Source organism: Theropithecus gelada, chromosome 20 (genome assembly GCF_003255815.1).
Source record: "Theropithecus gelada isolate Dixy chromosome 20, Tgel_1.0, whole genome shotgun sequence".
Lineage (NCBI taxonomy): Eukaryota > Metazoa > Chordata > Mammalia > Primates > Cercopithecidae > Theropithecus > Theropithecus gelada.
Genome location: NC_037688.1, coordinates 33050517 through 33075480, shown reverse-complemented (window position 1 = coordinate 33075480; position 24964 = coordinate 33050517). Strand labels below are relative to the sequence as shown.

The 24964-nt window shown below is 44.7% G+C and overlaps 1 protein-coding gene across 4 annotated transcripts; it reads left to right on the top strand.

The window, feature by feature from the left end:
• TMEM170A (transmembrane protein 170A) lies at positions 1-16474 on the top strand. 4 transcript variants are annotated; one of them, XM_025369919.1, is made up of 3 exons: positions 1-536; positions 11847-12017; positions 15800-16474. In XM_025369919.1, the coding sequence occupies exons 2-3, from the start codon at positions 11849-11851 to the stop codon at positions 15928-15930; spliced, it is 300 nt and encodes a 99-aa protein (XP_025225704.1). In that variant the 5' UTR covers positions 1-536; positions 11847-11848; the 3' UTR covers positions 15931-16474. The 4 variants fall into 4 exon arrangements, with proteins under 4 accessions (XP_025225704.1, XP_025225701.1, XP_025225703.1 ...); XM_025369916.1 differs by having other exon boundaries at positions 60-300; XM_025369918.1 differs by having other exon boundaries at positions 79-300; positions 11847-11948.
• Positions 16475-24964: the final 8490 nt, after the last annotated feature.

The window sequence follows — 24964 nt, the reverse complement described above, 5'->3', positions numbered from 1 at the left end:
GGAGCCTCGTGATTGGAGGAGGCAACGGTCACTTGGCAGCGCCGTTGGGATTGGGGGAAGAGGGCCCCGGCTGGAGGTGACGCTGAGACGGCGAGGGTGAGTGGGGGCCGGCCGCTGCCGCACTTCGGGCGCTCATCCCTCATTTCTCTGTGGTGAATGGCGACGGGATGGAGCGCGAGGGGAGCGGCGGCAGCGGTGGGTCGGCCGGGCTCCTGCAGCAGATCCTGAGCCTGAAGGTTGTGCCGCGGGTGGGCAACGGGACCCTGTGCCCCAACTCTACTTCCCTCTGCTCCTTCCCAGGTACGGCCCGCCCCGCGCCTGCGCACTGCGCGCCCCGCCGTCGCCTCGGCAGGGCTGTGGGCGCCCCGAGTCTGGGCGGGGTCCCTGGTGCGCCGCCGACCTGCTGGGTGGGCGCTGTCCTCCTGGAGCTGGGTCCTGCTCCTTGTCCGGAGCCCCTTTCCCCGTCACTTCCTCGCCAGTCCCTGAGGCCGGGCCCCGGAGTCCCGCTGGGCGTGAGGTGCAGGGAACGGCCGCAGGTGGGCCCGGGACTGGAGAGCGCCCGGCCGCCGCCTGAGCGGGTCAGGTTCAGAGCTGCACCCCACGAGCCCGGGAGGCGGTGGTTCCTGCCCTGCCTGGGTTGCCGCATGGCGCCCGGCCTCCTTCGAGGTGCCTCGGAGCGGCCCGGCCCGGCCCGGCTTGGCTGAGGGGTCAGAGTTCGCGCTCCCCTTGCCTTCGCTGATCGCTGGCGCCTCGGGCCAAATCCACCCGCTCCGAGACCCGCTCCGCTTTCTAGGAATCTCTCAGACCTGGTGCCACCTGTTGCCGGTTCTCCCACTAAGCCTTCCAGATCTTTGGCACAGCTTCCTTTGAACTCTTCCTCCCCGCTGCGGCGTGAGGTGGGCCTGCTAGGAGGGTTGCTCAGATTTCTAACGCCTGGAAGAAGTCTCCGTGCGCGGAAAGCTGGAGGGAGGAGAGAGGACTTCACCTGGGAAGGAGGAGAAAGGTTTTGAGGGGAGGCACAGTTATTTATGTAGACCTTGAAAGGCAGGAAGACTGGGGCCCCTGGCCCTGGAAGGGGAGGTGGGGCTCCCAGTAGAGGGCACTGAGATCTTCATAAACAATGAGGGACCAGAGCAGAGGGAAGGAGGACGAGATTCCAGCCTGTAGTTCCAAACAAGGCACCTGTGATTTCTCATCCCCTGGGCAGCGACTGCCAGGCGCCTTTCAGCGCACACCTGGGACTTGCAGTGTTATCATGTGCCCAGGGATTTTCCTGGAGGGATTGTGAAGTAGCAGGTAAGGTCATCAGGCAGCTTGGGGTCAGATGCAGATGTTCGCTTGTGGTCATGCCTGAAATGAGAATCTGGCAGCTCACGTCATTTCAGAAGGTGCTGGGATCCCTTTTGACAGTGATATCAAAAAATTGATGGTATTCTGGGGACGCTGTGTGAAAAATGAAATGTTCTTGCAATCTGGAGGCACTACTGGGACCAGATTAATTTTTGTTTCCCTAATTTTCCCCTTTCCTGAAAAATTTCGAGCCTGCCGAACATTTGAGAGAACAGTACAACAAATACCCATGTACCCTTTACTTAGATTCAGTAATGTTTTGGTTTTTCGGGTTTCTCTTTCCATATATATCTAATCATATGTATTACATATAACACTTAGATGTATGTCACATGTCCCATTTAAACTCTGGAGTTATTCAATAGGAAGTTGCAGAAGTCATAACACTTACTTGATGCCTAGTAATCTTAGCATATATCTTCTAAAAACCATTTTCTGTCATCCACAAAACCATATGACTTCCAAGAAATTGAACATGATAGAATAATGTTATCTAACGTATGGGCCTTGTTTAAATTTCCCCAGTTGTCCACATAGATTTTTTTCCTTAAAAAAAAATATATATATATTCCATGATCTAAGGTTCACACGTTACATTAAGTTGTCCCATCTCTTTAGTTTCATTTAGCTGAAGCAACAACTTCCTTGTTTGAATTTTTTTGAGATGAACATTTTGGAAGAGTCCATGTGAATTGTTTTATAGACTGTTTTACAATCTAGGTTCATTAGATTTTCTTCATGATTAGATGTAAATGAAACATTTTTGGTCAGAAAGCCACCTAGCTAGGTGATGTCCACTCACCAGTACATCACATCAGGAGACGTTGAATGTCAGCCCGGCGCGGTGGCTGACACCTGGAATCCCAGCACTTTGGGAGGCTGAGGCAGGCGTATTATCTGAGGTCAGGAGTTCAAGACCAGCCTTGTCTCTACTAAAAATACAAAAATTAGGCGTAGCGATGTGTACCTGTAATCCCAGCTACTTGGGAGGCTGAGGCACGAGAATCTCTGGAACCTAGGAGGCAGATGTTGCAGTGAGCCAAGATTGTGCCATTGCACTTCAGCCTGGGTGACAGGTGACAGTATCTTCATTGATAGTACTACTAAGTTGGATCATTTGGTGAAGATGGCGTCTGTGAAAACTCTACTGTAAGGGTATCCGCATCCTCTCTTACTACTAAGTCTGCTTAACGGGGGTGGCATTCATTGTCCTGAATCTGGTGTATTGCTATTTTGGCCCCACAGAAAAGGTTACTTGCAGTTTATGCCAACTCATTATGGCAGAATCATTATTCTGAAGTATTCTGACGTATTTATGTATATGAGGAAGCACTGAATTGATTTTTTCTTTATTACCTGTATTTGCAGTTTAGCCATTTACCTAGGGAGGGTTAGGTAGACATCTAAATGACTAAATCGGCTGGTTGCGGTGGCCCACACCTGTAATCCCAGCACTTTGGGAGGCCAAAGCGGGTGGATCATCTGAGGTCAGGAGTTCGAGACTAACCTGGCCAACATGGTGACACCACATCTCTACTAAAAATACAAAAATTTGCGGAGCGTGGTGGTGCATACCTGTAATTCTAGCTATTCAGGAGGCTGAGGCAGGAGAATAGCTTGAACCTGAGAGGGGAAGATTGCAGTGAGCCGACATCATGCCACTGCACTCCAACCTGGGCTACAGAGTGAGACTCTGTTTCAAAAATAAATAATTATAAGTAAATGGCTAAACTACAAATGCAGTTAAAATTTTTTCCTTTAGTGTTGTCATTTTTAACAAATCTCAAAACCGAGAAACTGAGATCTTTATCTTGTATCAGGAATGACATTCATCTTCGGAAGATACAGATTTCACTAAATCAGTGTCAAATTAGATCTTATGAAAATAATTAAAAACCCAGTAATGTTTTTGTGTTGTCCTTGCGGAAGTCAAGACTGGTCACACTTGAACCAGTCATTTATTCATTCACTCAAAAAATATTTGCTCCGTGTTAATTGTGTGCCTGTTGTTGTCTAGGCACCAAGTCAAGATGCCATAGTAACAAAACAAAGCCCCTTCCCATGTGGAACTTTCATTCAAATGGGGAGAGAGAAAACAAACAAAACAGCTGGTGGTGAGGGTCCTAGGAAGGGGACAGGGCCTGTGTGGCTCAGGTGGAATGCCGTTTGCTGTAAAGTGATGGGGAGGCCCTGGATGGTGATGATATTGGAGTCAAAATCTGAAGAAAGTGAGTAGTGAGCTAATGAGCCAACAGCTGCTGGAGGAAGAGCAAGTGTTCTAGGCCAGGGAGCAGCAGATTCAGAGGCCCTGGAACAGGAGCTTGCAGAAGAAACACTGAGGAGCCCAGGGTGCCTGGAGGGACTATGTGGGCAAGGTGGAGAGAAGGGGAGGGCAGATCCTGGAGGGCCCTACTGGGGAGTTTGGAGCAGAGATGGGATGATTCTGACTTTTTAAAAAAGTGTACAATCCAGTGGTTTTTAGTATATTTACAGAGTTATACAATTATCACAATTAGTTTGAGAATATTTGCATCATCTTGAGAAGACACCTTCTTTGTACAAAGAAGAAACTTAGGAAATAATGGCTTTGCATGGAGAATAGATAGAAGGCCCCATCAGGACGGACAAGGTCTGGTCAGGCTAGGACTGAGGTGAGGCAGGCCAGGGGCACACCCAGGAACCAGGGAGGAGCAGGCAGGCAGTATCCAGAGATAGGTGGTTGACTACAGTTGGTAGTTCAGTGGGCACGTCCTCTTGTTAGGAAGAAGTGGAGGGGACAGTTGGACCTCCAGGCAGGGAGGTGGGATTTGGCAAGAGAGGAGCCTCCCAGTGCACAACGTGCAGAGCTGTAGGCTGATGGGTGATTAGTATCAAGATAGCCCAACTTTAGCTTGGAGTTGCAGGACTACATAGACTCTTTTTTTTTTTTTTTTTTGAGACAGAGTTCAGCTCTGTCGCCCAGGCTGGAGCGCAATGGTGTGATCTTGGCCTACTACAATCTCTGCCTTGCAGGATCAAGTGATTGTCCTGCCTCAGCCTCTCGAGTAGCTGGGATTACAGGCCGGCGCCACCACACCCAGCCAATTTTTGTACTTGTAGCAGAGACGGGGTTTCACCATGTTGGCCAGGCTGGTCTTGAACTCCTGACCTCAGGTGGTCCACCTACCTCAGCCTCCTAAAGTGCTGGAATTACAGGCGTGAGCCACTGAGCCCTGCCCAGACTGCATAAGACTCTTAATCCCGAGGAGGACTCATGTGGTCTGCTTAGAACCCCAGAGGAACTGGCTGTGTTGACCCAGTTGTTCACTGGAACACAAGATGAGAGTGGGGCCAGCTGGAAGGAGGGCTGAGTGCTGAGCCTCAGGCTGCCCACTTGGCTCAGGTTCTTTCCATTGCTGCCATTTGGAGCCAGGTTGGTCTTGAGGCCTTGGTTGGAAGTTAGGTGACTCTGCTGTGAAGGTTAGAGGCCAGGGAGCCAGCCATTATAGACCCCTTTTGTTAATACAGAGTCCACTAGAGGATTCTGCTGTTTGTTCTCTTTCACTGCAACATCTCTCTGAATATCTATCTTAAAGATATGTCTGTCTAGGCCGGGCACAGTGACTCACGCCTGTAATCACAGCACTTTGGGAGGCCAAGGCAGGTGAATCACCTGAGGTCAGGAGTTCAAGACCAGCCTGGCCAATATGGTGAAACCCTATCTCTACTAAAAATGCAAAAATTAGCTGGACGTGGTGGCACGCACCTGTAGTCCCAGCTACTTGGGAGGCTGAGGTAGAATAATCGCTTGAACCCGGGAGGCGGAGGTTGCAGTGAGCTGATATGCCACTGCACTCCAGTCTGGACAAGAGAGTGAGACTCCATCTCAAAAAAAAAAAAAAAAATATATATATATATATATATATATATATATCTGTCTAAAAATATATCCTCAAGGAAATCCTCAAATATCTTTTAGGGTAGGGATCTTAGTCTTTTTACTGATATGTCAGCATATAGAATAAGGTCAATATATATTCGACTGATCAGCGATTAACTTCTTAGTGTTTTTATGACTCTGCTATTGCTACTGTGATTAATTCCACAAATTTAGCAGCTTAAAGCCATACAGATTTTATTGTCTTACAATTACGAAGGTCAGAAGTCCAAATTGGGTGCGTGTGGGCTAAAACCAAGGTTTAGCAGGGCTGTGTTCCTTCTGGAGCTTTTAGTAAGAATTTCTTTTCTTGCCTTTTCCAGCGTCTAGAGGCCATCTACGTTCCCTGATGCTTGGCCTCCTCCTCTTCTTCATAGCCAGCAGCATAACATCTTCAAATCTCTCTGACTCTCATCTCCTACCTCCCTCTTACAGAGATCCTGTGATTACATTAGACCTAACTGGAAAATCCAAGACAATCTCCTTTTGCAAGATCCTTACTTTAGTCACCACAATGTCCTTTTACCTATGAAAGGTAATCTGTTCACAGGTTTTGGAGATGGGAATGCGAACACCTTTGGGAGCCCATTCTACCACAATGCTTAATCTCATTTTCCAATATCATATTGTATTACAGATTAGTTACCTGATTTAACTTCACCATAGGGAGATGATGTGCCTTTAGCTGCCAAAGTAAACAAACCCGAAGCAATATACTTACTTTAAAGCAGTGAAGAAATAAATACTGTAAGATATGTAGACAAAGATTTCTGAGAGAGTTTTGAGCCAGCGAAATGAAAAGTACTGTATGACGATCGATAAACAGCTATTAAATAGATGGCAAATTAAGGTGCAGTAGATTAAAGGGAAATCACTTAGTTTTTTAAGAAGCCTTTTAGATCCAGGTTTGCCTTTGCTATTTAGAGTCCTGTAATAACCTCATGTGAGAGTGTTTTATAAGCATACTCATCTATAATAAAACCTTTTTTTCCTACTTGAAATGACTTTAGTGATGCTATATAAAATACATAGTGAAGGAGCTAATGGATATAGCTCAGGGTTGTAGGGGGTGCAGTGTGCCTCCCTTTCTCAGAACCACAGAGAGGTGTTGGCCTGCTATGTATGCCAGGCACTGTTTACAAATTGGCCTTTAAGCTTTTTGGAAAATTGAGATGTAGGTTGGTGACTGAGCAGGCCTCCTGGGGCAGGGGCTGTGCTCCTAGGGAAGTGGGGATGGGTGACATTTTTGTCTCATCATGGACCGCCATAACAAAGTACCATAGACTAGCTGTCTTAGATGACAGACATCGTCTCCTGAGTTCTGGAGGCTGGAAGGCTGAGATTAGGGTGCCAGGATAGTTGGGTTCTGGTGAAGACCCTCTTCTTGACCTGCCTTCTCACCATGTCTTCACATGTCACAGAGAGACAAGTATCAAGATATTGAGAATCTCTTCCTCTCATAAGACCACAGTCCTGTTGGGTTTAACACATGAATAGTAGGGGCACATAATTCAGCCCTTAGCAGTTGGATGGCACACCTGTGTTCCAACCAGCCTTCCTGGAAATTACCAGCTTCATATATTTCTGGCATATTAAGGCTTTGCCTCCCAGTTCAAGGCCTCAGTGGTTCTGGGGCAGCTGGTAGGAAGCCAGGCTCCAGCAGTGCCTTGAGTTACTGCAGAAAGCAGAGCTTATCTCTAAAACTCTGGCATCTCCAGCAGAAGCCCTGGATAGCGGGGACCCAGGGCTGGTCTCAGGTCAGTAGGGGCAGACAGCAGCCAGGTGAAGATTGTTCTGAGTTCTTGGAGGCAGGTTTGCATCTCATTTGTCCACTTTGGACCAGTGAATTCCTGGTGCCATCATAGAACTTTCTGCAGACTAGGTGTTTGGGTGGTCAGAGGGTCAGATTGATTTGGGAGTGGCAGGTGAGGATTTGGGATAGAAGATGGTCTTTCTGCCTTGGAAGAGAGGCATGGTGCCATGCTGGGGCTTGGGGATGAGCTGGCGGTGGGTGGTGAACAGGAGGCCTCAGCTGGGATGCCAGGCTGCTCTTGACTGAGCCAGGAGCCACAGTAGCTGCCCAGGCAGGAGGGATTTGTGGGTGCCACAGCTCTGGTGGGTACACATTTGTTAGGGAGAAGCAGTATCCAGACCCAGGCACTTCCCCCTCTGGAGCTGCTGCCAGCCAGGGAGGGCGAGTCTCTTGGCAGTGGAAGGCAGGAATAGCTCCTGGTCTAATGGCAGCCAGAAAAGAAACTGCAGGAGGATATGGGTTTGTTGTGGAAGAGGTGGGGCCTGAAACCCTGAGGACCAAGAATCCTGCCCTCAATTTCTGATTGACACTGTTGACTAAAGGTGACTTTTTTCATTGGTGGAGGAAGATTCGTTCCTTAGCCTCCTGCGTCACTGGGATTACAGGCGTGCGCCACCCCACCTCGCTAATTTTTATATTTTTTGGTAGAGACAGGGTTTCGCCATGTTGGCCTGGCTGATCTGAAACTCCTAACCGCAGATGAGCCACCCGCCTCAGCCTCCAAAGTGCTGGGCTTGCAGATATGACCCACTGTGCCTGGCCTCATTTGTTATTTTTAATAAGCATTGAGACTTAATTGGGGCATCCTTGATGTTTTCACTGAGAACCATTTATCCAAAACAAGACCTGAGCACTCTCACTGAAAGTATTCAGAATATGCTCTGAATTGAAGCTTTATTAAAACTCAAAATGAGCAAAGAATTTGAGCAGTCATCTGTGAAAATGCCAAGGGAGGGTTAAGGGGATTTGACTCCACCCCTTATCTCCAATAGCCCCTTAAATCCAGCTTCCCAACAAGATTAAGAAGCCTGTGTAAAGGGAATAAAAATACCTTCATAAAACTGTGGTTTTCATTGGTCTGGGGAAAAACACACACACACTAACAGTGTGCTTACAGCCCTAATACAGCTTCCAGTAAAGCCTCTGGTCCTCCCCTCCTCCCCCTTTCTAATCCCCTCAAGCCGATTGATGCCCTTAACTGGTCTCTGTTAAATTGTTCATCCCAATAGGCTCATTCTTCCTGAGCAGTTCTTGTGAAAACAAAAGCTTTGTTTTTTCTTACCTTTTTTTTTTTTTTTTTTTAAAGTCTAGCTCTTTCCCTGGCTCATGGCGACCTCTGCCTCCAGGGTTCAAGTGATTCTCATGCTTCAGCCTCCGAGTAGCTGGGATTACAGGCGTTCGCCACCACGCCCAGCTAATTTTTTTGTGTTTTTAGGAGAGACGGTGTTTCACCATGTTGGCCAGGCTGGTCTCAAACTCCTGGCTTCAAGTGCTGGGATTACAGGCATGAGCCACTGCGCCTGGCCTATCTAATAAATATTTATTAAATAAACATGCTCAGTACATAGAAGCATTTCCACATGCGTGTTTGTTGTGTTTATTTTCTCAAAAACAGGATCTTATTCTACATGCAGCTGGCTTTTGTTACTTCACAATGTGGCTTGGGCATCTTGCCCTTTCAGTATATATACATCTGTTGCATATTTTAATGGAACTGTGTAGTGTTCTATTACGTGCGTGCACAGAATGTGTTTTCCAAATCCTACAGTGATAGCCATGCAGGTGACTTCTAGTTTTCGCTATTATAGACAATGCTGTTGGGACCTTCTTGTTACCTCTGTCCTTGCCTACCTATGCTTTTCTGTAGGGGGTATCCCTGGAAGTAAAATTGTTGCAGCAAGGGCCATGCACATTTGACTTCCAAATTACCCTGCAAAAAGGTGGTTTTGCAGTTTGTATTCCAACTAGGAGTGTCAGGTGGGGCCTGTGGAATAATGTTGTGACAACCCTTTACTGCTTAAAACCTACATTGGCACTTCAGATCTTTTGTTAAGTCCTTAGTCTGGTGTCAAATTCTTCAAAGGGTGTCCCTCATCTGTCTTTATAGCTTTAACTGTCATTGCTTTTTTTTTTTTTTTTTTTTTTTTGAGACAGAGTGTCATTCTCTGTCACCCAGGATGGAGTGCAGTGGTGTAATCTCGGCTCACTGCAACCTCTGCCTCCTGGGTTGAAGCAATTCTCCTGCCTCAGCCTCCCAAGTAGCTGGGACTACAGGTGCCCACCACCAGGACCGGCTAAGTTTTTGTGGGATTTTTTGTATTTTTAGTAGAGACAGGGTTTCACTATGTTGGCCAGGCTGGTCTCGAACTCCTGATCTCGTGATTCACCCACCTCGGCCTCCCAAAGTGGTGGGATTACAGGCATGAGCTACCATGCACGGCCATCATTGCTCTTATAAAGCCTCTGTGCTTTGGTAAAGCCTGTGGTTTTTAATCAGGGTAGTTTTGCCCTCCTGGGGACATTTGACAATGTCTAGAAATATTTTGGTTGACATGACTGGGAAGAGAGTGCTGCTGGCCAGAGGTGCCTCTCCATATCCTACAGTGCACAGTGCAGCCCCCATAATGAAAAGTTATCTGGTCCAAATGTCAATAGGGCGGAGGGCAGTGGTCAAGAAACCCTGCTGAGTTAAGCTCTTCACTGATCTCAAAAATCAGTTGCTACTTGCCTGCTTCTAGCCAAGGATGGACAGTGGGTTTTATCTAACGTGTCACCGCCAATCCCTCCCTATGGGTAGCTAGAGAGCTACCTTGAGGATTTTAAGGCCTTGCCTTGGGTTCACTGGGGGGAAATGCTACACGGACCATTTAACAAATTGTAAAGTCACATTCCAGCAGGACGCTTTTGTTTTCTTTGTATTTTCCAGGGTGCCTCATGCATAGTTTTTCATACATAGTTGATGATTATATGAATCTTAATGTTGCCTGAATTACAGACACCTTACTAGTGATTAGAGTTTTGTAGGAGCCAGCTCTCCTAACCTGCACTGTTGTTTACCTGCCATTTGTCTTCAAGCCAAACATTTATATTTTCTGGTATTTATTTCATATCCTAAAGAGCTTTGAAATCGTAATAGGAGGTGATGGCTTGATCTTTACTGCATTGTCTTTAAAATGATTGTGGAATGAATATAATTGTATAGCTATCCATTGTAGAAGTCTGAGTGATCAAAAGGTCAGGAAAGATCAACAGGCATTGATTGCGTAGTACCCTACCAGTTGGCACTTGGGCTTGTGCCTCTTATGGGGGGATTATTTTTGTTTGGGGTTTTTGTTTTTTGGGGGGTTTTTTTGAGACCGTCTCACCCTGTTGTCCAGGCAGGAGTGCAGTAGCATGATCTCAGCTCACTGCAGCCTCTGCCTCCCAGGCTCAAGCAATCTTCCCACCTCAGCATCTCGAGTAGCTGGGACTACAGGTATGCAATACCATGCCAGGCTAATTTTTGTATTTTTTGTAGAGACAGGGTTTGCCTGTATTGCCCAAGCTAGTCTCAAACTCCTGGGCTCAAGCGACCTGCCCACTTTGGCCACCCAAAGTGTTGGGATTACAGTCGTGAGCCACCGTGCCCAGCCATGGTCGGGGGACATTATTTAGGTCAATTTTGAAATCTAGGTGAACCTTTTTTTTTTTTTTCAGTTTGAGGGTACAGGGATTGGTCAGCTTTTTCTGTGAAGGGCCAGATAGTAAATATTTTAGGCTTTAGCGGTCATGTGGTCTGTGTCACTGTTATCAGCTTTGCACTTGAAGCTGGAAAGCAGCCATAAACAATACTTAAATGAAAGGGCATGGGTTGAATAAGTATGTGTGTACAAAAGTAAATGCTTTCAGATAAGTGTGTATGTATAAAAGTATTAATGAATGGGTTCAGATAAGTCTGTGCAAAAAACAGGTGGTGGGTCTGTGGGCAGTAGTTTGTTGAACCCTCTAAAACCATCAATATTTGGATATTTGACTGATGAACCCTACTTTGCAAGTAAATGATGTTGAAGGCCGGGGGCGGTGGCCTCACACCTGTAATCCCTGCCCTTTGGGAGGCCAAGGTGGGCAGATCATTTGAGCCAAGGCGTTCAAGACCAGCCTGGGCAACCCGGTGAGACCCCATCTCTAAAGAAAATACAGGCCAGGCGCAGTGGCTCATGCCTGTAATCCCAGCACTTTGGGAGGCCAAGATGGGCGGATCACCTGAGGTCGGGAGTTTGAGACTAGCCTGGCCAAGATGGTGAAACCCCATCTCTACTGAAAATGCAAAAATTAGCCAGGGGTGGTGGCATGCGCCTGTAATCCTAGCTACTCGGAGGCTGAGGCTGGAGAATCACTTGAACTGGGGAGGCAGAGGTTGCAGTGAGCTGAGATCATGCCACTGCACTCCATCCTGGGCAACAGAGTAGTGAGACCTTGTCTCATAAAAAAGGAAAATACAAAAAAAAAAAATTTGCCAGGCGTGGTAGCACACGCCTGTAGTTCCAGCTACTCTGGAGGCTGAGGTGGGAGGACACCGACCTAGGAGGTCAAGGCTGCAGTGAGCCATGATGGTGCCACTGTACTGCAGCCTGGATGACAGAGTGAGACCCTGTCTTTAAAAAAATTTTTTCAAAAAGAAAAAATAAATGGTGTTGAAAACGAAATCATGAGTATGATGAGTACCCTCTGCAATGATTGTCCTGGGAAAGGCAGTGATTCACAACTTGTCTTTGTCTTCCCTTGTAGAGATGTGGTATGGTGTGTTCCTGTGGGCACTGGTGTCTTCTCTCTTCTTTCATGTCCCCGCTGGATTACTGGCCCTCTTCACCCTCAGACATCACAAATATGGTAGGTTCATGTCTGTAAGCATCCTGTTGATGGGCATCGTGGGACCAATTACTGCTGGAATCTTGACAAGTATGTTAGACATTAAAATACCAGTCAAAAATGTTTAATATGACTAGTCAATTTCAGGACCTATTTTAGAAACATATCTGAGTAGGATGAAGGAAAGAGTGACGTTTAACCACAAGTGTATTTTTTGTTGTTGTTGTTTTTTTAAGATAGGTCTCCCTATGTCAGCAAGGCCGGAGTGCAGTGGTCGCAATCTTGGCTCACCGCAGCCTCGACCTCTCGGGCTCAAGTAATCCTCCTATGTCAGCCTCCCAAGAAGCGTGGACTACAGGGTTGTGCCACCATACCATGCCTGGCTAATTTTTTTGTATTTTTTTAGAGACAGGGTTTCGTCTTGTTGCTCAGGTCTCGAACTCCTGAGCTTAAGCGATCTGCCCACTTCAGCCTCCCAAAATGCTGGGATTACAGGCATGATCCTCTGTGCCTGGCCCAGTTTTTTTAATGTATTGATTTTTTTCCACCCCCAAGGCCCTATTACTTGGCTAACCTCTGACTTATTTAGTCAGATTTCATCTCAGTGGCTTCAGGGAAGTCATGTTAAACTTTGTGAGATATATCTTGTGAGAGAGGCCACCAGCAAGAGGAAAATTTATCTTTTCGGAAGCTACTTCTCCTTTCTGATCAGCTATCACTTGAGCGTTGGCCCTGCAATATAGTTGGTGAATTACTTCCACACATGTGGGTGTGGTTGCTGTAAAGATAGGAGACAAATTCTGATGACAAGAATTCTTTGCTAGGTGTAGTGGCTCATGACTGTGATCCCAGCACTTTGTGAGGCAGAGCTGGGAGGCTTGCTGAAGCCCAGGAAATTGAGACTAGCCTGAACAGCACAGCAAGACCCCATCTCTACAAATAAGAATAAAAAATGTAGCTGAGTATGGTAGTGTGTGCCTGTGGTTCCAGCTACGTGGGAGGCTGACGTGGGAGGATTGCTGGAGCCAGGAGGTCCAGGCTGGGCTGCAGTGAGTCGTGATCACACCACAGCACATCAGCCTGGGCCACAGAGCAAGACCCGAGGGGAAAAAAAAAAAGAATTCTTTTTTTTTTTTTTGAGACGGAGTCTCGCTCTGTCGCCCAGGCTGGAGTGCAGTGGCCGGATCTCAGCTCACTGCAAGCTCCGCCTCCCGGGTTCACGCCATTCTCCGGCCTCAGCCTCCCGAGTAGCTGGGACTACAGGCGCCCACCACCTCGCCCGGCTAGTTTTTTGTATTTCTTAATAGAGACGGGGTTTCACCGTGTTAGCCAGGATGGTCTCGATCTCCTGACCTCGTGATCCGCCCGTCTCGGCCTCCCAAAGTGCTGGGATTACAGGCTTGAGCCACCGCGCCCGGCCAAAAAAAAGAATTCTTTTTTAGAAAAGTACCCGGTTAGTGCTGTGGTTATTTTTTTCCCCTTAGGACTTTCTGAATAAGAATTGGAGTAACATGATGTTATGAATTATTTTCAGGCCTGTTTTTGGGGCATTTGTTTTGTTACGGCTTTTGCTGATGGGATAAGACACAGTTACAGAAATGAGAACAATAAGTTTAAATCATTTTAAAGTTCATACATAAATATAAATGTGTATTTTATATAAACTAAAAGTTCTAAGTAATTAAAATGTAAAATCCTCCATTTTCCCATCCCTAAATAATAGCCACAGTTTACATCGTGGTGTGTATTTCTTTTTTTAGGTATAGGTATAAATATAAATATATTCTTATAATATAGAAATGTAATATTCCTACTGATTTGTAACTTTTTTTCACTGTAAATTGAAACCTTAGCGTCAAGCAGAAATCATTTGCCTTCTGTGTCTTTGACTTGAGGTTTTTTTTTTTTTTTTTTTGAGAGAAAGTGGCCTAGTTTCTCTGTGTTCTAACTGTGTCACCTACTGCTTCTTTGGAGACTTTATGTCCCAGGATGACTGGCTCCTAGGGCCTGTCTTTGTTTGTTCTTTAGTAAAATAGGGATGAAACTACCCACCTCATACCCTTGCATGATTGAGCCAATGTGTATATGATGTACTTAAACATGATCCCTGACACATAGTAATTGTCGAATATATATTGTATTCATTTCTGTCTTTAAGGCTCTATGAATAATCTCTTCCTTTCCATTTGCTGCTCCCTTGGATATACTTTTTCCTTTCTTCACTTCATTATCGCAATCCCACTTTAGGGCCCAGTTCAAGTTCCTTAAGCTTCTTTCTACCCAACCCACTCTTTCTGTGTTCCTAAATTTTGGAGGGGCCCAATGAAACATGTCTTTCAGATGTTAGTAACAAAATGTATGCATTGCCAGTGGAGGTGGGCATTTTAAATCACTAAATGTTCAAGGCAGCCAACCTTTGGTTAATACTGTTCTTTCTTCTTGTTAACATACATTAATATACCTTCATATCACATTTATGAAATGTGCCAGGCATGGTGGTTTATGCGTGTAATCCCAGCACTTTGGGAGGCCAGCTTGTGAGGATCACTTAAGTCCAAGAGTTCAAAACCAGCCTGGGCAACATAGTGAGACCCTGTCTCTACAAAAAATAAATAAAATAGCCAGGCATGGTGGCATGTGCCTCTAGTCCCAGCTGCTCAGGAGGATCACTTGAACCCTCTCATGTTGCCCAGGCTGGTCTCAAACTCCTGGGCTCAAGTGATCCTCCTGCCTCGGCCTTCCAAAATGCTGGGATTGTAGGCTTGAGCCATTGTACCTGGCCAGATCTTTTTTTTTTTTTTTTTTTTTTTTGCGACAGGATCTGGCTCTGTTGCCCAGGCTTGAGTGCAGTGTCACAATCTCGGCTCACAGTGACCTCAGCCTCCTGGGTTCAAGCAACTCTCCGGTCTCAGCCTCGCGAGTAGTAGGGATTACAGGCGCATGCCACCACACTTGGCTAATTTTTTGTATTTTTAGTAGAGATGGGGTTTCGCCATGTTGCCCAGGCTGGTCTCAAACTCCTTAGCTCAGATGATCCACCCACCTTGGCCTCCCAAAGTGCTGGGATTACAGGCGTGAGCCACCGCGCCCAGCCGGATCTGTTCTTTTCAAACAAATGAAATGTTAACTTTCTTGGTACAATGCTGAACTCCTATAGTAACTTAGATGGGTATCTGCATAGATACAGGGGTTTTTGTTTTGTTTTCTCAATTTGCGGGAAGTTATAGTGACTGACATAATAAAAACAATCAATGACTTGGGAAACAGGAAGGAATCCCTGAATCTCTCCTCTCATGCCCTGTGAATTAATAACAATATGACTTAGAGTCCCCCTGTCTTCCCTTCTCACCCCTCTACTCCCTCCTCCATCCATTTATTGAAGGGAACTATGAGTATGACAGAAGGTGGCGCGGGGGTTCCCTGTGGCCTGAAACATTTCTTGCTTAGTCTAACTCAAAAGACTGTTTTTCATTTGTTACCAAAAATGTAGTAGATCCCTGTTAAAGGCTAGGCATGGGGTAACTGGTAGGGGAATACACAGATATTTTTGAGTTCATAATCCAGTCATGTGGGAATTGCTATCTTTGTGATTTTGATTATTTCTTCTAGATTATTTTATTCAATAAATCTAGGAGACTCTTGGTTTTAAGGAGTCAGCATCTAAAAGTGATCTGCAAGCCATGTAATGAATACTCAAAGCCTAGAGTAGTCCACAGAAAGAATAGGGAAGACCTAACATTTCTGTAAGATTTAGATTTCAATATAAAAATCTGGAACATTCTACTGACAGTAGTATTTTAAATGTTGTATTTTCATGAGTTTGTTAATCTTGGCTTTTTGTTTTTGTTTAACATTCTTGCGTTTTAAATCAGGTGCAGCTATTGCTGGAGTTTACCGAGCAGCAGGGAAGGAAATGATACCATTTGAAGCCCTCACTCTGGGCACTGGACAGACGTTTTGCGTCGTGGTGGTCTCCTTTTTACGGATTTTAGCTACTCTATAGCATACATCCTTATGCTGAGATGTTGAACCTAAACTTTATGGAATCCTCCAGAAGAATATATTATGGAGTGTAGTGTTTTCTTAGTTCTTCAAAGGGAAGCAACTTGGATGAACAGGAACGTGAAGAACAACATCTCAGCCTTTTCTTCATTTTGAAGCTCCTGGAATTGAAGACTTATGTGGACTCCTATCGTTCTCAACCAAAACAAGTCTTTTGGCTTTCTTTTTTGTAGATATTTAATTTAAGCAGTTTTCACATGTACCTTTACCCAAGCCAAGTCAACAGTGTCTCTGGGGTGGCATCCTTTGCACTGAAATTTACAGTATTCTGTGAGATGTCGCATATTTTGAAGAAACTATGGAAGATACTGGTTTATTTCAAATGAGCAGAGTATGTTGTATTAAAATCTTACCTAATCTTGATTAAAATTTGGCAAACTCTTTTCTTTACTAAATCTTAGTGACAGTAAATGCCAAATAGGTTTTGGTTAAGTATAGTTTTAAAACAAATTTGGTGAAATAAAACAGGAAAAAAAATTTAAGTATAACTCAAGTAGAGGCTTTGGTTCCACTGTTTAAAGAAAAAGTAGATAACAATGAATAATGTGACATTTTCTGGACAACTGTCTTGACCTCTGATTAAGATATTTTAAGAGATGTGAATTTGTTATTTTGTATGTTTTATCAAAATAAGCTAGCTAATTTAGACTTTTTAGAAGATTTTCTGTACCACCTTTCCCTATCCCTTTTCTCTTAATTTTATTCCATTTAATTGGAAACATTCATACCCTATTAAATGGCTTAAGTTGGAAATTTTGAGCCAGATTGGTTTGGACATTGAGGCACAAATAAGATACTTTAAGCATTCTATCACAGTTTTTCTTAGTGACTTTGATATACTAATGACCCTTGAGAAACTATAGAAGTGCATCTGAAACTAGAGTTAGTGGTTATTGATTTTTTAGCTTAATGTGTTTACCTGGTGGTGACTCTTCAGCCCACTTTTACAGTATTGGGTATCAACTCCCAGAAAGTGCCTAAAATTTAATGTTCAGATATGCACCCCTCTCCCCTTTACATTTTTATTCAAAAGAATTTATACCTTTAAAGAGATTTAAATAGCAAGAGTTTTTTAAAACTTAATTTTAGCTATTTAAATTTTTATTCTACTGCCTAACTTTCTTTTTCATTAAAAGGCCTGAAAACTGTGACTTTTTGAAAGGGAAAGGATCACAGAAATTAAGTATCTAATGTGATCCTTACCACCTAAACTGTTTTGTATGGAATACAATCAGTGTGGTGGTAGTGGTGGTGGTTATCTGTCTTCAAAATAGTTTCTGGTAATTAAATCTTACTTTTTTTTTTTTTTTTTTTTTTTGAGACGGAGTCTGACTCTATCACCCAGGCTGGAGTGCAGTGGCGCAATCTCAGCTCACTCCAACCTCTGCCACCCGGGTTCAGGTGATTCTGCTGCCTCAGTCTCCTGAGTAGCTGGGATTACAGGCACCTGCCACCGCGCCTGGCTAATTTTTGTAGTTTTAGTAGAGATGGGTTTCACCATCTTGGCCAGGCTGGTCTTGAACTCCTGACCTCGTGATCCACCCGCCTTGTCCTCCCAAAGTGCTGGGATTACAGGCGTGAGCCACCGCACCTGGCCATAAATTTGACATCTTTAAAGGAAAGTTTTCATTGTGAGATTAAGGCTTAACAGCCCATGAGGTCATATGCACATGAACATATCTATTCCATTTAAAGCAGTATGCACTCTGGCTTCTGATTAAAAATAGCCAGTAGGAGAGTCTCCGAATCTACTGTGATTCTGGAGTCTGCCCAATTTGGAAAAGAAAGAAAGAAAGAAAGAAAGAAAAAGTCAGGAGGACCAATTTGCCAGGGAAACTCATAGAAAAGAATTACGAAGAGATCACAAAAACTGGACATTTTCTTTTGACTGATTAGACCACTTATGACTAGGCACAGTGGCTCACACCTGTAATCCCAACACTTTGGGAGGTCGATGTGGGAGGACTGCTTGAGCCCAGGAGTTCAAGATTGGCCTGGGCAACATAGTGAGACCTCGACTCTACTGAAAAATTTTTAAAAATTAGCTGGGTGTGGTCCCAGCTGCTCAGGAGGCCAAAGTGGGAGGATCACTTGTGCCTGGGAGGTTCAGGCTGCTGTGAGCCGAGACCACGCCACTGAACTCCAGCTTAGGCCACAGGGCAAGACCCTGTCTTAAAATAATATTATTGGCGGGGCGCGGTGGCTGAAGCCTGTAATCCCAGCACTTTGGGAGGCCGAGACAGGTGGATCACGAGGTCAGGAGATCGAGACCATCCTGGCTAACGTGATGAAACCCCGTCTCTACTAAAAAATACAAAAAACTAGCTGGGCAAGGTGGCGGGCGCCTGTAGTCCCAGCTACTCAGGAGTCTGAGGCGGGAGAATGGCGTAAACCCGGGAGGCGGAGCTTGCAGTGAGCTGAGATCGCGCCACTGCACTCCAGCCTGAGTGACAGAGTGAGACTCCGTCTTAAAATAAATAAATAAATAATATTGATTTTGGTAATTAACTTATCAAAACTATAGTGACATATACACAGGCAGAAACTTATGAGTTATAATGCAGCCAAATATTCTTACAGATTCCCTAACAAGAAGCTCAAATCTTTCTTCCAAGCAAATTGTAAAAAATTCTAGTTTTTTGTTTAAAGAGCTGTGATTTTCAAAAGTATCCCTTCAGTTTAAGAAGTCTGGGGAATTGGTATCTTTTCTTATGGGAAACGATTTCCGTCATCTCTACTGAAGGATGCCTCTTATTGAAAAATGCCTGTTGAAGGAGTTCTTGCCTAAAACATTCTTTGGGTATAATTTCATACATTACATATATGGGCCAGTAGGTAGTGGGCACCTCCTCTTAAGTGCTAAGTTTTGAAATACTGATACATGATTAAAATGTTAGACATTTTTCACTGGAGGTAAGACCAAAAATTAGGGCATTTTGAAAGGTGTCTTTGTTTCTGTTTCTTGTTTGATATATTTTGATTATCTATTCTTTTTAAAAACTTCACATATAAAAGGTATCTTCAAATTATTGAATGTTTCATCCATCCCAGTAAGTGAAATATTCTCCAGTGAATAAATAAATATATACACTTTAAATAGATTGAGTAGTGTAGCTTGAAATGTTTTCAGGGAGAGACTATTTGAATGATAGGGAATATCTTTGATTTTCTTTTTCATGTCTCAAATGTATAATTATTTGCGGGTGGTCACTCAGATGGGAGAATATCGGCAATTGTGTTGAACATTTTACCTTATATAGTTTTGAAAATTTATGCCAAAAACTGATTTCTTAGAAACATCCTCCCCCCAGCTATGCTTTTTGTTTGTTTGTTTGTTTTGTTTTGTTTTGGGAGATGGAGTCTTGCTGTGTCGCCCAGGCTGGATGGAGTGCAGTGGCGTGATCTTGGCTCACGGCAAGCTCTGCCTTCCAGGTTCACGCCATTCTCCTGCCTCAGCCTCCGGAGCAGCTGGGACTACAGGCACGTGCCACCATGCCCGGCTAATTTTTTGTATTTTTAGTAGAGGCGGGGTTTCACCGTGTTAGCCAGGATGGTCTTGATCTCCTGACCTCATGATCCTCCTGCCTCGGCCTCCCAAAGTGCTGGGATTACAGGCGTGAGCCACCACGCCCAGCCTATGCTTTGTTTTTTAAAAAATAAATGCAAGAGAGGGAGGGAGGCAGCCTCCTAACCATAAAAGCTGATTTCTTGATTGATTTTTTTTTTTTTTTTGAGATACAGTCTTGCTCTGTCTCCAAGGCTGGAGTGCAGTGGCTTGGTCTCGGCTCACTGCAGCCTCTGTTTCCCTGGTTCAAGTGATTCTCCTGCCTTGGCCTCCAAGTAGCTAGGATTACTGGCACCCATCCCAAGGCCCAGCTAATTTTTGTATTTTTAGTAGAGACAGGGTTTCATCATGTTGAACAGGCTGGTCTTGAACTCCTGACTTCAAGTGATCCACCTGCCTCGGCCTCCCAAAGTGATAGGACTGCAAACATGAGCCATCATGCTTGGCCTTGATTCTTGAATATGGGGTTTTGTAGTGAAAGCATTTCATGAAAACTTAAGTTCATACACAAGAGCATCATGAATATTTTAAGAGAGGTGTCTGTGCTTTTTTTTGGCCACAAAATATTACTTCTTACGAAATGTTTACACTAGGTGAGGAAAAGTTCATTAATTACCTTTAAACCATTCCTTTTTTTTTTTAAGATTTTTAATTGTATTTTGGCTTTTGCCTCCAGTATCCTTTCTGGTTGCTCTGGTTTGAATTAAGTTCCTATTATGCTGCAGCACACATCAACCTTCCCTAAGTGACCATTTCCTGGAATGTGAAGCGTCGGTGCCATTAGCAGACCATACGCAGAAATGTCCTGTACTTGCATTTATTTTTTGTGCACTCTGTAAGGCTGGTTGTGACTAAAATCAGCTTAACTTTTTATATTATGTTATTTCACTAATTGCTACAGTCAAAATGATCAAATCTTTGTACAATAGAAAATTATTTAAATTTTATTTTTCTACTGACATTTCTAATTCTAGTGTAAATGTTTATCAATAAAAAATTACTTTCAATTCTGAGTTGGAATTATATTTCTTTTTTGATGGCTAATGAATTTAATCTTTTGTAATCAAATTGACTTCCGTTTTCATTTTTTAAATAATGTCTAACATGTTTAACTTTTTTTATGTTCTACTTCTTACTAATTTATGATAAAATTCTTATTCAAAGTTGTGATTAAACAGTACTTACATGTGAACGTGAAATTCTTATTAACTGCTTGCTGGGCCGTATATTCCCATCAAGAAGCTTTTGTTTGATTCTATGCAGGAATAGGTGAGTACTGATACAGGGTGTGAAAATGTATTATTTTAATAGTAAGTCCACAGGAAGAGAAGCTTCGTGTTTGGTTAATTTAACACCCTTGGTGACATCATAAATCTCACTAGTATGCCATTTTCAACAAATGGGACTAAGTTGGGTAGTTTACCTCATGGTCACAAGATTGCTGCAGTTTCAGCCATTGCAGACACATACAGTGAATGTCTGGCAGGAGATTGCCCATTCATTCCTTCTAATTTTCTAAAATTGAGGTTTAACATGCAGTAAAGTGTACAAATCTTAAAATGTATAGCTTAATGTATTTTACATATATATATGCTTATGTGACTAACAGATCAAGAGACAGAATGTTTGTAGCACCCAGAAAGATACGTGCAGAGTTCAGCCAGAAGCCCCCAAGACTGTATATGTATCTGGGACCCGAAGAGGAGGAATTTGTCTCCAAAAAATGGTGATAACCTAAGGTTGGACAGTGGAAAGAGACAGTGGAAGATGGGGACCAAAGGTGCTGAGCTTGGCAGGGAGGATACCCTAAATTGCCAAGAAAACAGAACAGTGAGCCAGGAATCTTTAGGGAGTTGGAGGGATTTGTGCTGTGGCCAAGTGGAGAGCTCTGTCCGAGAGAGTCAGCTATTGCTTGGCTCCAGCCTGTTTCTGCTTTGTTCAATTATTAACCCAATCTTGCCAGATACTCATTTTCAAGAGAAGCTGGAAATCTAGGTTACTGTTTGAAATCTCTCCATTTTTAAGTGTTAGCAATTAATTTAAACTTGTATGAAACACTTTTTTTTTTTTTTTTTTTTTTTTTTTGAGACGGAGTCTCGCTCTGTCGCCCAGGCTGGAGTGCGGTGGCGCAATCTCGGCTCACTGCAAGCTCCACCTCCCGGGTTCACGCCATTCTCCCGCCTCAGCCTCCGAGTAGCTGGGACTACAGGCGCCCGCCACCACGCCCGGCTAGTTTTTTGTATTTTTAGTAGAGACGGGGTTTCACCATGTTAGCCAGGATGGTCTCGATCTCCTGACCTCGTGATCCACCCGCCTCGGCCTCCCAAAGTGCTGGGATTACAGGCTTGAGCCACCGCGCCCGGCCATAAAACACTTTTTTTATTTATTTATTTATTTAGAGACACAGTCGCGCTCTGTTGCCCAGGCCGGAGTATAGTGGTACTATCTCGGCTCACTGCAACCTTCACCTCCCAGATTCAAGCGATTCTCCTGCCTCAGCCTCCCGAGGAGCTGGGATTACCGATGTGCGCCTGCACACCTAGCTAATTTTTGTATTTTTAATAGAGACAAGGTTTCACTGTGTTGGCCAGGATGGTCTCGAACTCCTGACCTCAAATGATCCGCCCACCTTGGCCTCCCAAAGTGCTGGGATTACAGCTGGGAGCCACCTGTAATTGTGGGCCTGGCTGTAAAACACTTAAGTCAAACAATACATGATTTTAAGCTGGATTTGACCTGGTTGCCATCTTTTTTTTTTTTTTTTTTTTCATCTCAACTATTAGAAAATAATTCCCACTCTGATTACCCTTAAAGTGGTCAGAAACTCTAGGTTGTAAATCTGAACAATCACATGGAGTGCTAGGAGAAATGGGGGCTGGGGAGTGTCTGCCAGAGAACGCAGTGGCTCCTGTTCCCCAGACTCACAGTGACGGGGCAAAAGGCTACATTCTGATTTGTTGCTGTAGGACACCATTTATGCTGTCCAAGGTAAATGAGGCCAAGAATGGTCAACTCTCAAATACTGGGTTCAAATTTTACATTTTTTTTTCTATTACTCTCCCATAAGAAAAGTGTGCTTAGGCCGGGTGCAGTGGCTCATGCCTGTAATCCCAGCACTTTGGGAGGCCGAGGCAGGTGGATCACCTGAGCTCAGGAGTTCAAGACCAGCCTGACCAACATGGAGAAACATGGTCTGTACTAAAAATACAAAATTAGCCACATGTAGTGGCGTATGCCTGTAATCGCAGCTACTTGGGAGGCTGAGGTAGGAAAATCGCTTGAACCCAGGAGGTGGAGGTTGCGGTGAGCCGAGATCACACTATTGCACTCCAGCCTGGACAACAAGAGCGAAACTCTGTCTCCAAAAAAAAAGTGTGCTTAAATAGATCATAAACCTAAATGCAAGAACTAAAACTCTTAGAAGAAAACAAGGGTAAATTTTATGATCTTGGCTTAGGTAAAGCTTTCTTAGATACATTTCCAAAAGCACAAGGGAAAATAAAAATAGATAAATTGGACTTCATCAAAATTAAAAACGACTTTGAAGGATCCTTCAAGAAAGTGTGAATAGGCAGACACGGTGGCTCATGCCTGTAATCCCAGCAATTTGGGAAGCCCTGGTGGGAGGACTGGTTTAGGTCATGAGTTTGAGACCAGCCTGGGTAACATGGCAGGACCCTTTTTTTTTTTTTTTTTTTTTTTTGTGATGAGACAGAGATTGACTCTTGTCGGCTCACTGCATCCTCCGCCTCCCAAGTTCAAGCGATTCTCCTGCCTCAGCCTCCCAAGTAGCTGGGGTTACAGGCATGTGTCACCATGCCCGGCTAATTTTGTATTTTTAGTAGAGATGGGGTTTCACCGTGTTGCCCAGGCTGATCTCCAACTTCTGACCTCAGGTAATCTGCCTGCCTCAGGCTCCCAAAGTGCTGGGCTTACAGGCATGAGCCACTGCGCCCGGCAGCAAGACCCTATCTTTACAAAATATATATATTTTTAAAAGTTAGCTGGGTGTGGTTGTGTGCACCTGAAGTTCTAGCTACTCAGGAGGCTGAGGTGGGAGGATTGCTTGAACCCAGGAGTTGGAAGCTTCAGTGGGGCTATGTACCACTGCTCTCCAGCCTGGGCAATACAGCAGGATGCTGTCTTTCAAAAAAAGTGCAAACTTCACAAAATACGAGGAAATATGTTCAAGTCACAAAGGACTGGACCAGCCTGGTGGTGGACCAACTGGACCAACATGGTGAAACCCCGTCTTTACAAAAGGTATAAAAATTAGCTAGGTGTGGCCAGGCACAGTGGCTCACACCTGTAATCTCAGCACTTTGGGAGGCTGAAGCGGGCAGATCACAAGGTCAGGAGTTCGAGACCAGCCTGGCCAAGATGGTGAAAGCCCGTCTCTACTAATAATACAAAAATTAGCCGGGCGTAGTGGCGCATGCCTGTAATCCCAGCTACTCGGAAGGCTGAGGCAGGAGAATCGCTTGAACCTGGGAGGTGGAGGTTGTAGTGAGCCAAGATCATGCCATTACACTCCAGTCTGGGCGACAAGAGCGAGACTCTGTCTCAAAAAAAAAAAAAAAAAAAAAATTAGCTATGCATGATGATGTGCACCTGTAGTCCCAGCTACTCAGGAGGCTGAGGTGGGAGGATTGCCTGAGACCAGGGAGGTCGAGGCTGCAGTGAGCCATGATGGCACTGCTACACTCCAGCGTAAGCGACAGTGAGCCCCCATTAAAAAAAAAATCAACAAAAAGACAACCCAATTTTAAAATGGGCAAAACAGGCATGGTGGCTCATGCCTGTAATTCCAGCACTTTGGGAGGCTGAGGTGGGTAGATCACTTGAGGTCAGGAGTTCGAGACTAGCCTGACCAATATCATGAAACCCCATCTCTACTAAAAATACAAAAATTAGCCGTATGTGGTGGCTCACACCTGTGGTCCCAGCTACTTGGGAGGCTGAGGCAGGTGAATTGCTGGAACCCAGGAGGCGGAGCTTGCAATGAGCTGAGATCATACCACTGCACTCCAGCCTGGGCAGCAGAGCAAGACTCTGTCGCAAAAAAATAAATATGAATAAAAAGGGCAAAACATCTCAAAAGATATTTCTCCAGGCCGGGCGCGGTGGCTCAAGCTTGTAATCCCAGCACTTTGGGAGGCCGAGACGGGCGGATCACGAGGTCAGGAGATCGAGACCATCCTGGCTAACACGGTGAAACCCCGTCTCTATTAAGAAATACAAAAAAACTAGCCGGGCGAGGTGGCGGGCGCCTGTAGTCCCAGCTACTCGGGAGGCTGAGGCCGGAGAATGGCGTGAACCCGGGAGGCGGAGCTTGCAGTGAGCTGAGATCCGGCCACTGCACTCCAGCCTGGGTGACAGAGCGAGACTCCGTCTAAAAAAAAAAAAAAAA

Coding starts and splice junctions, on each gene's coding strand:
- TMEM170A (XM_025369916.1), top strand. CDS start 168: ATGGAGCGCGAGGGGAGCGGCGGCAGCGGTGGGTCGGCCGGGCTCCTG. Junction 301..11,846: donor TTCCCTCTGCTCCTTCCCAG/GTACGGCCCGCC, acceptor CTTCCCTTGTAG/AGATGTGGTATGGTGTGTTC. Junction 12,018..15,799: donor TACTGCTGGAATCTTGACAA/GTATGTTAGACA, acceptor GTTTTAAATCAG/GTGCAGCTATTGCTGGAGTT.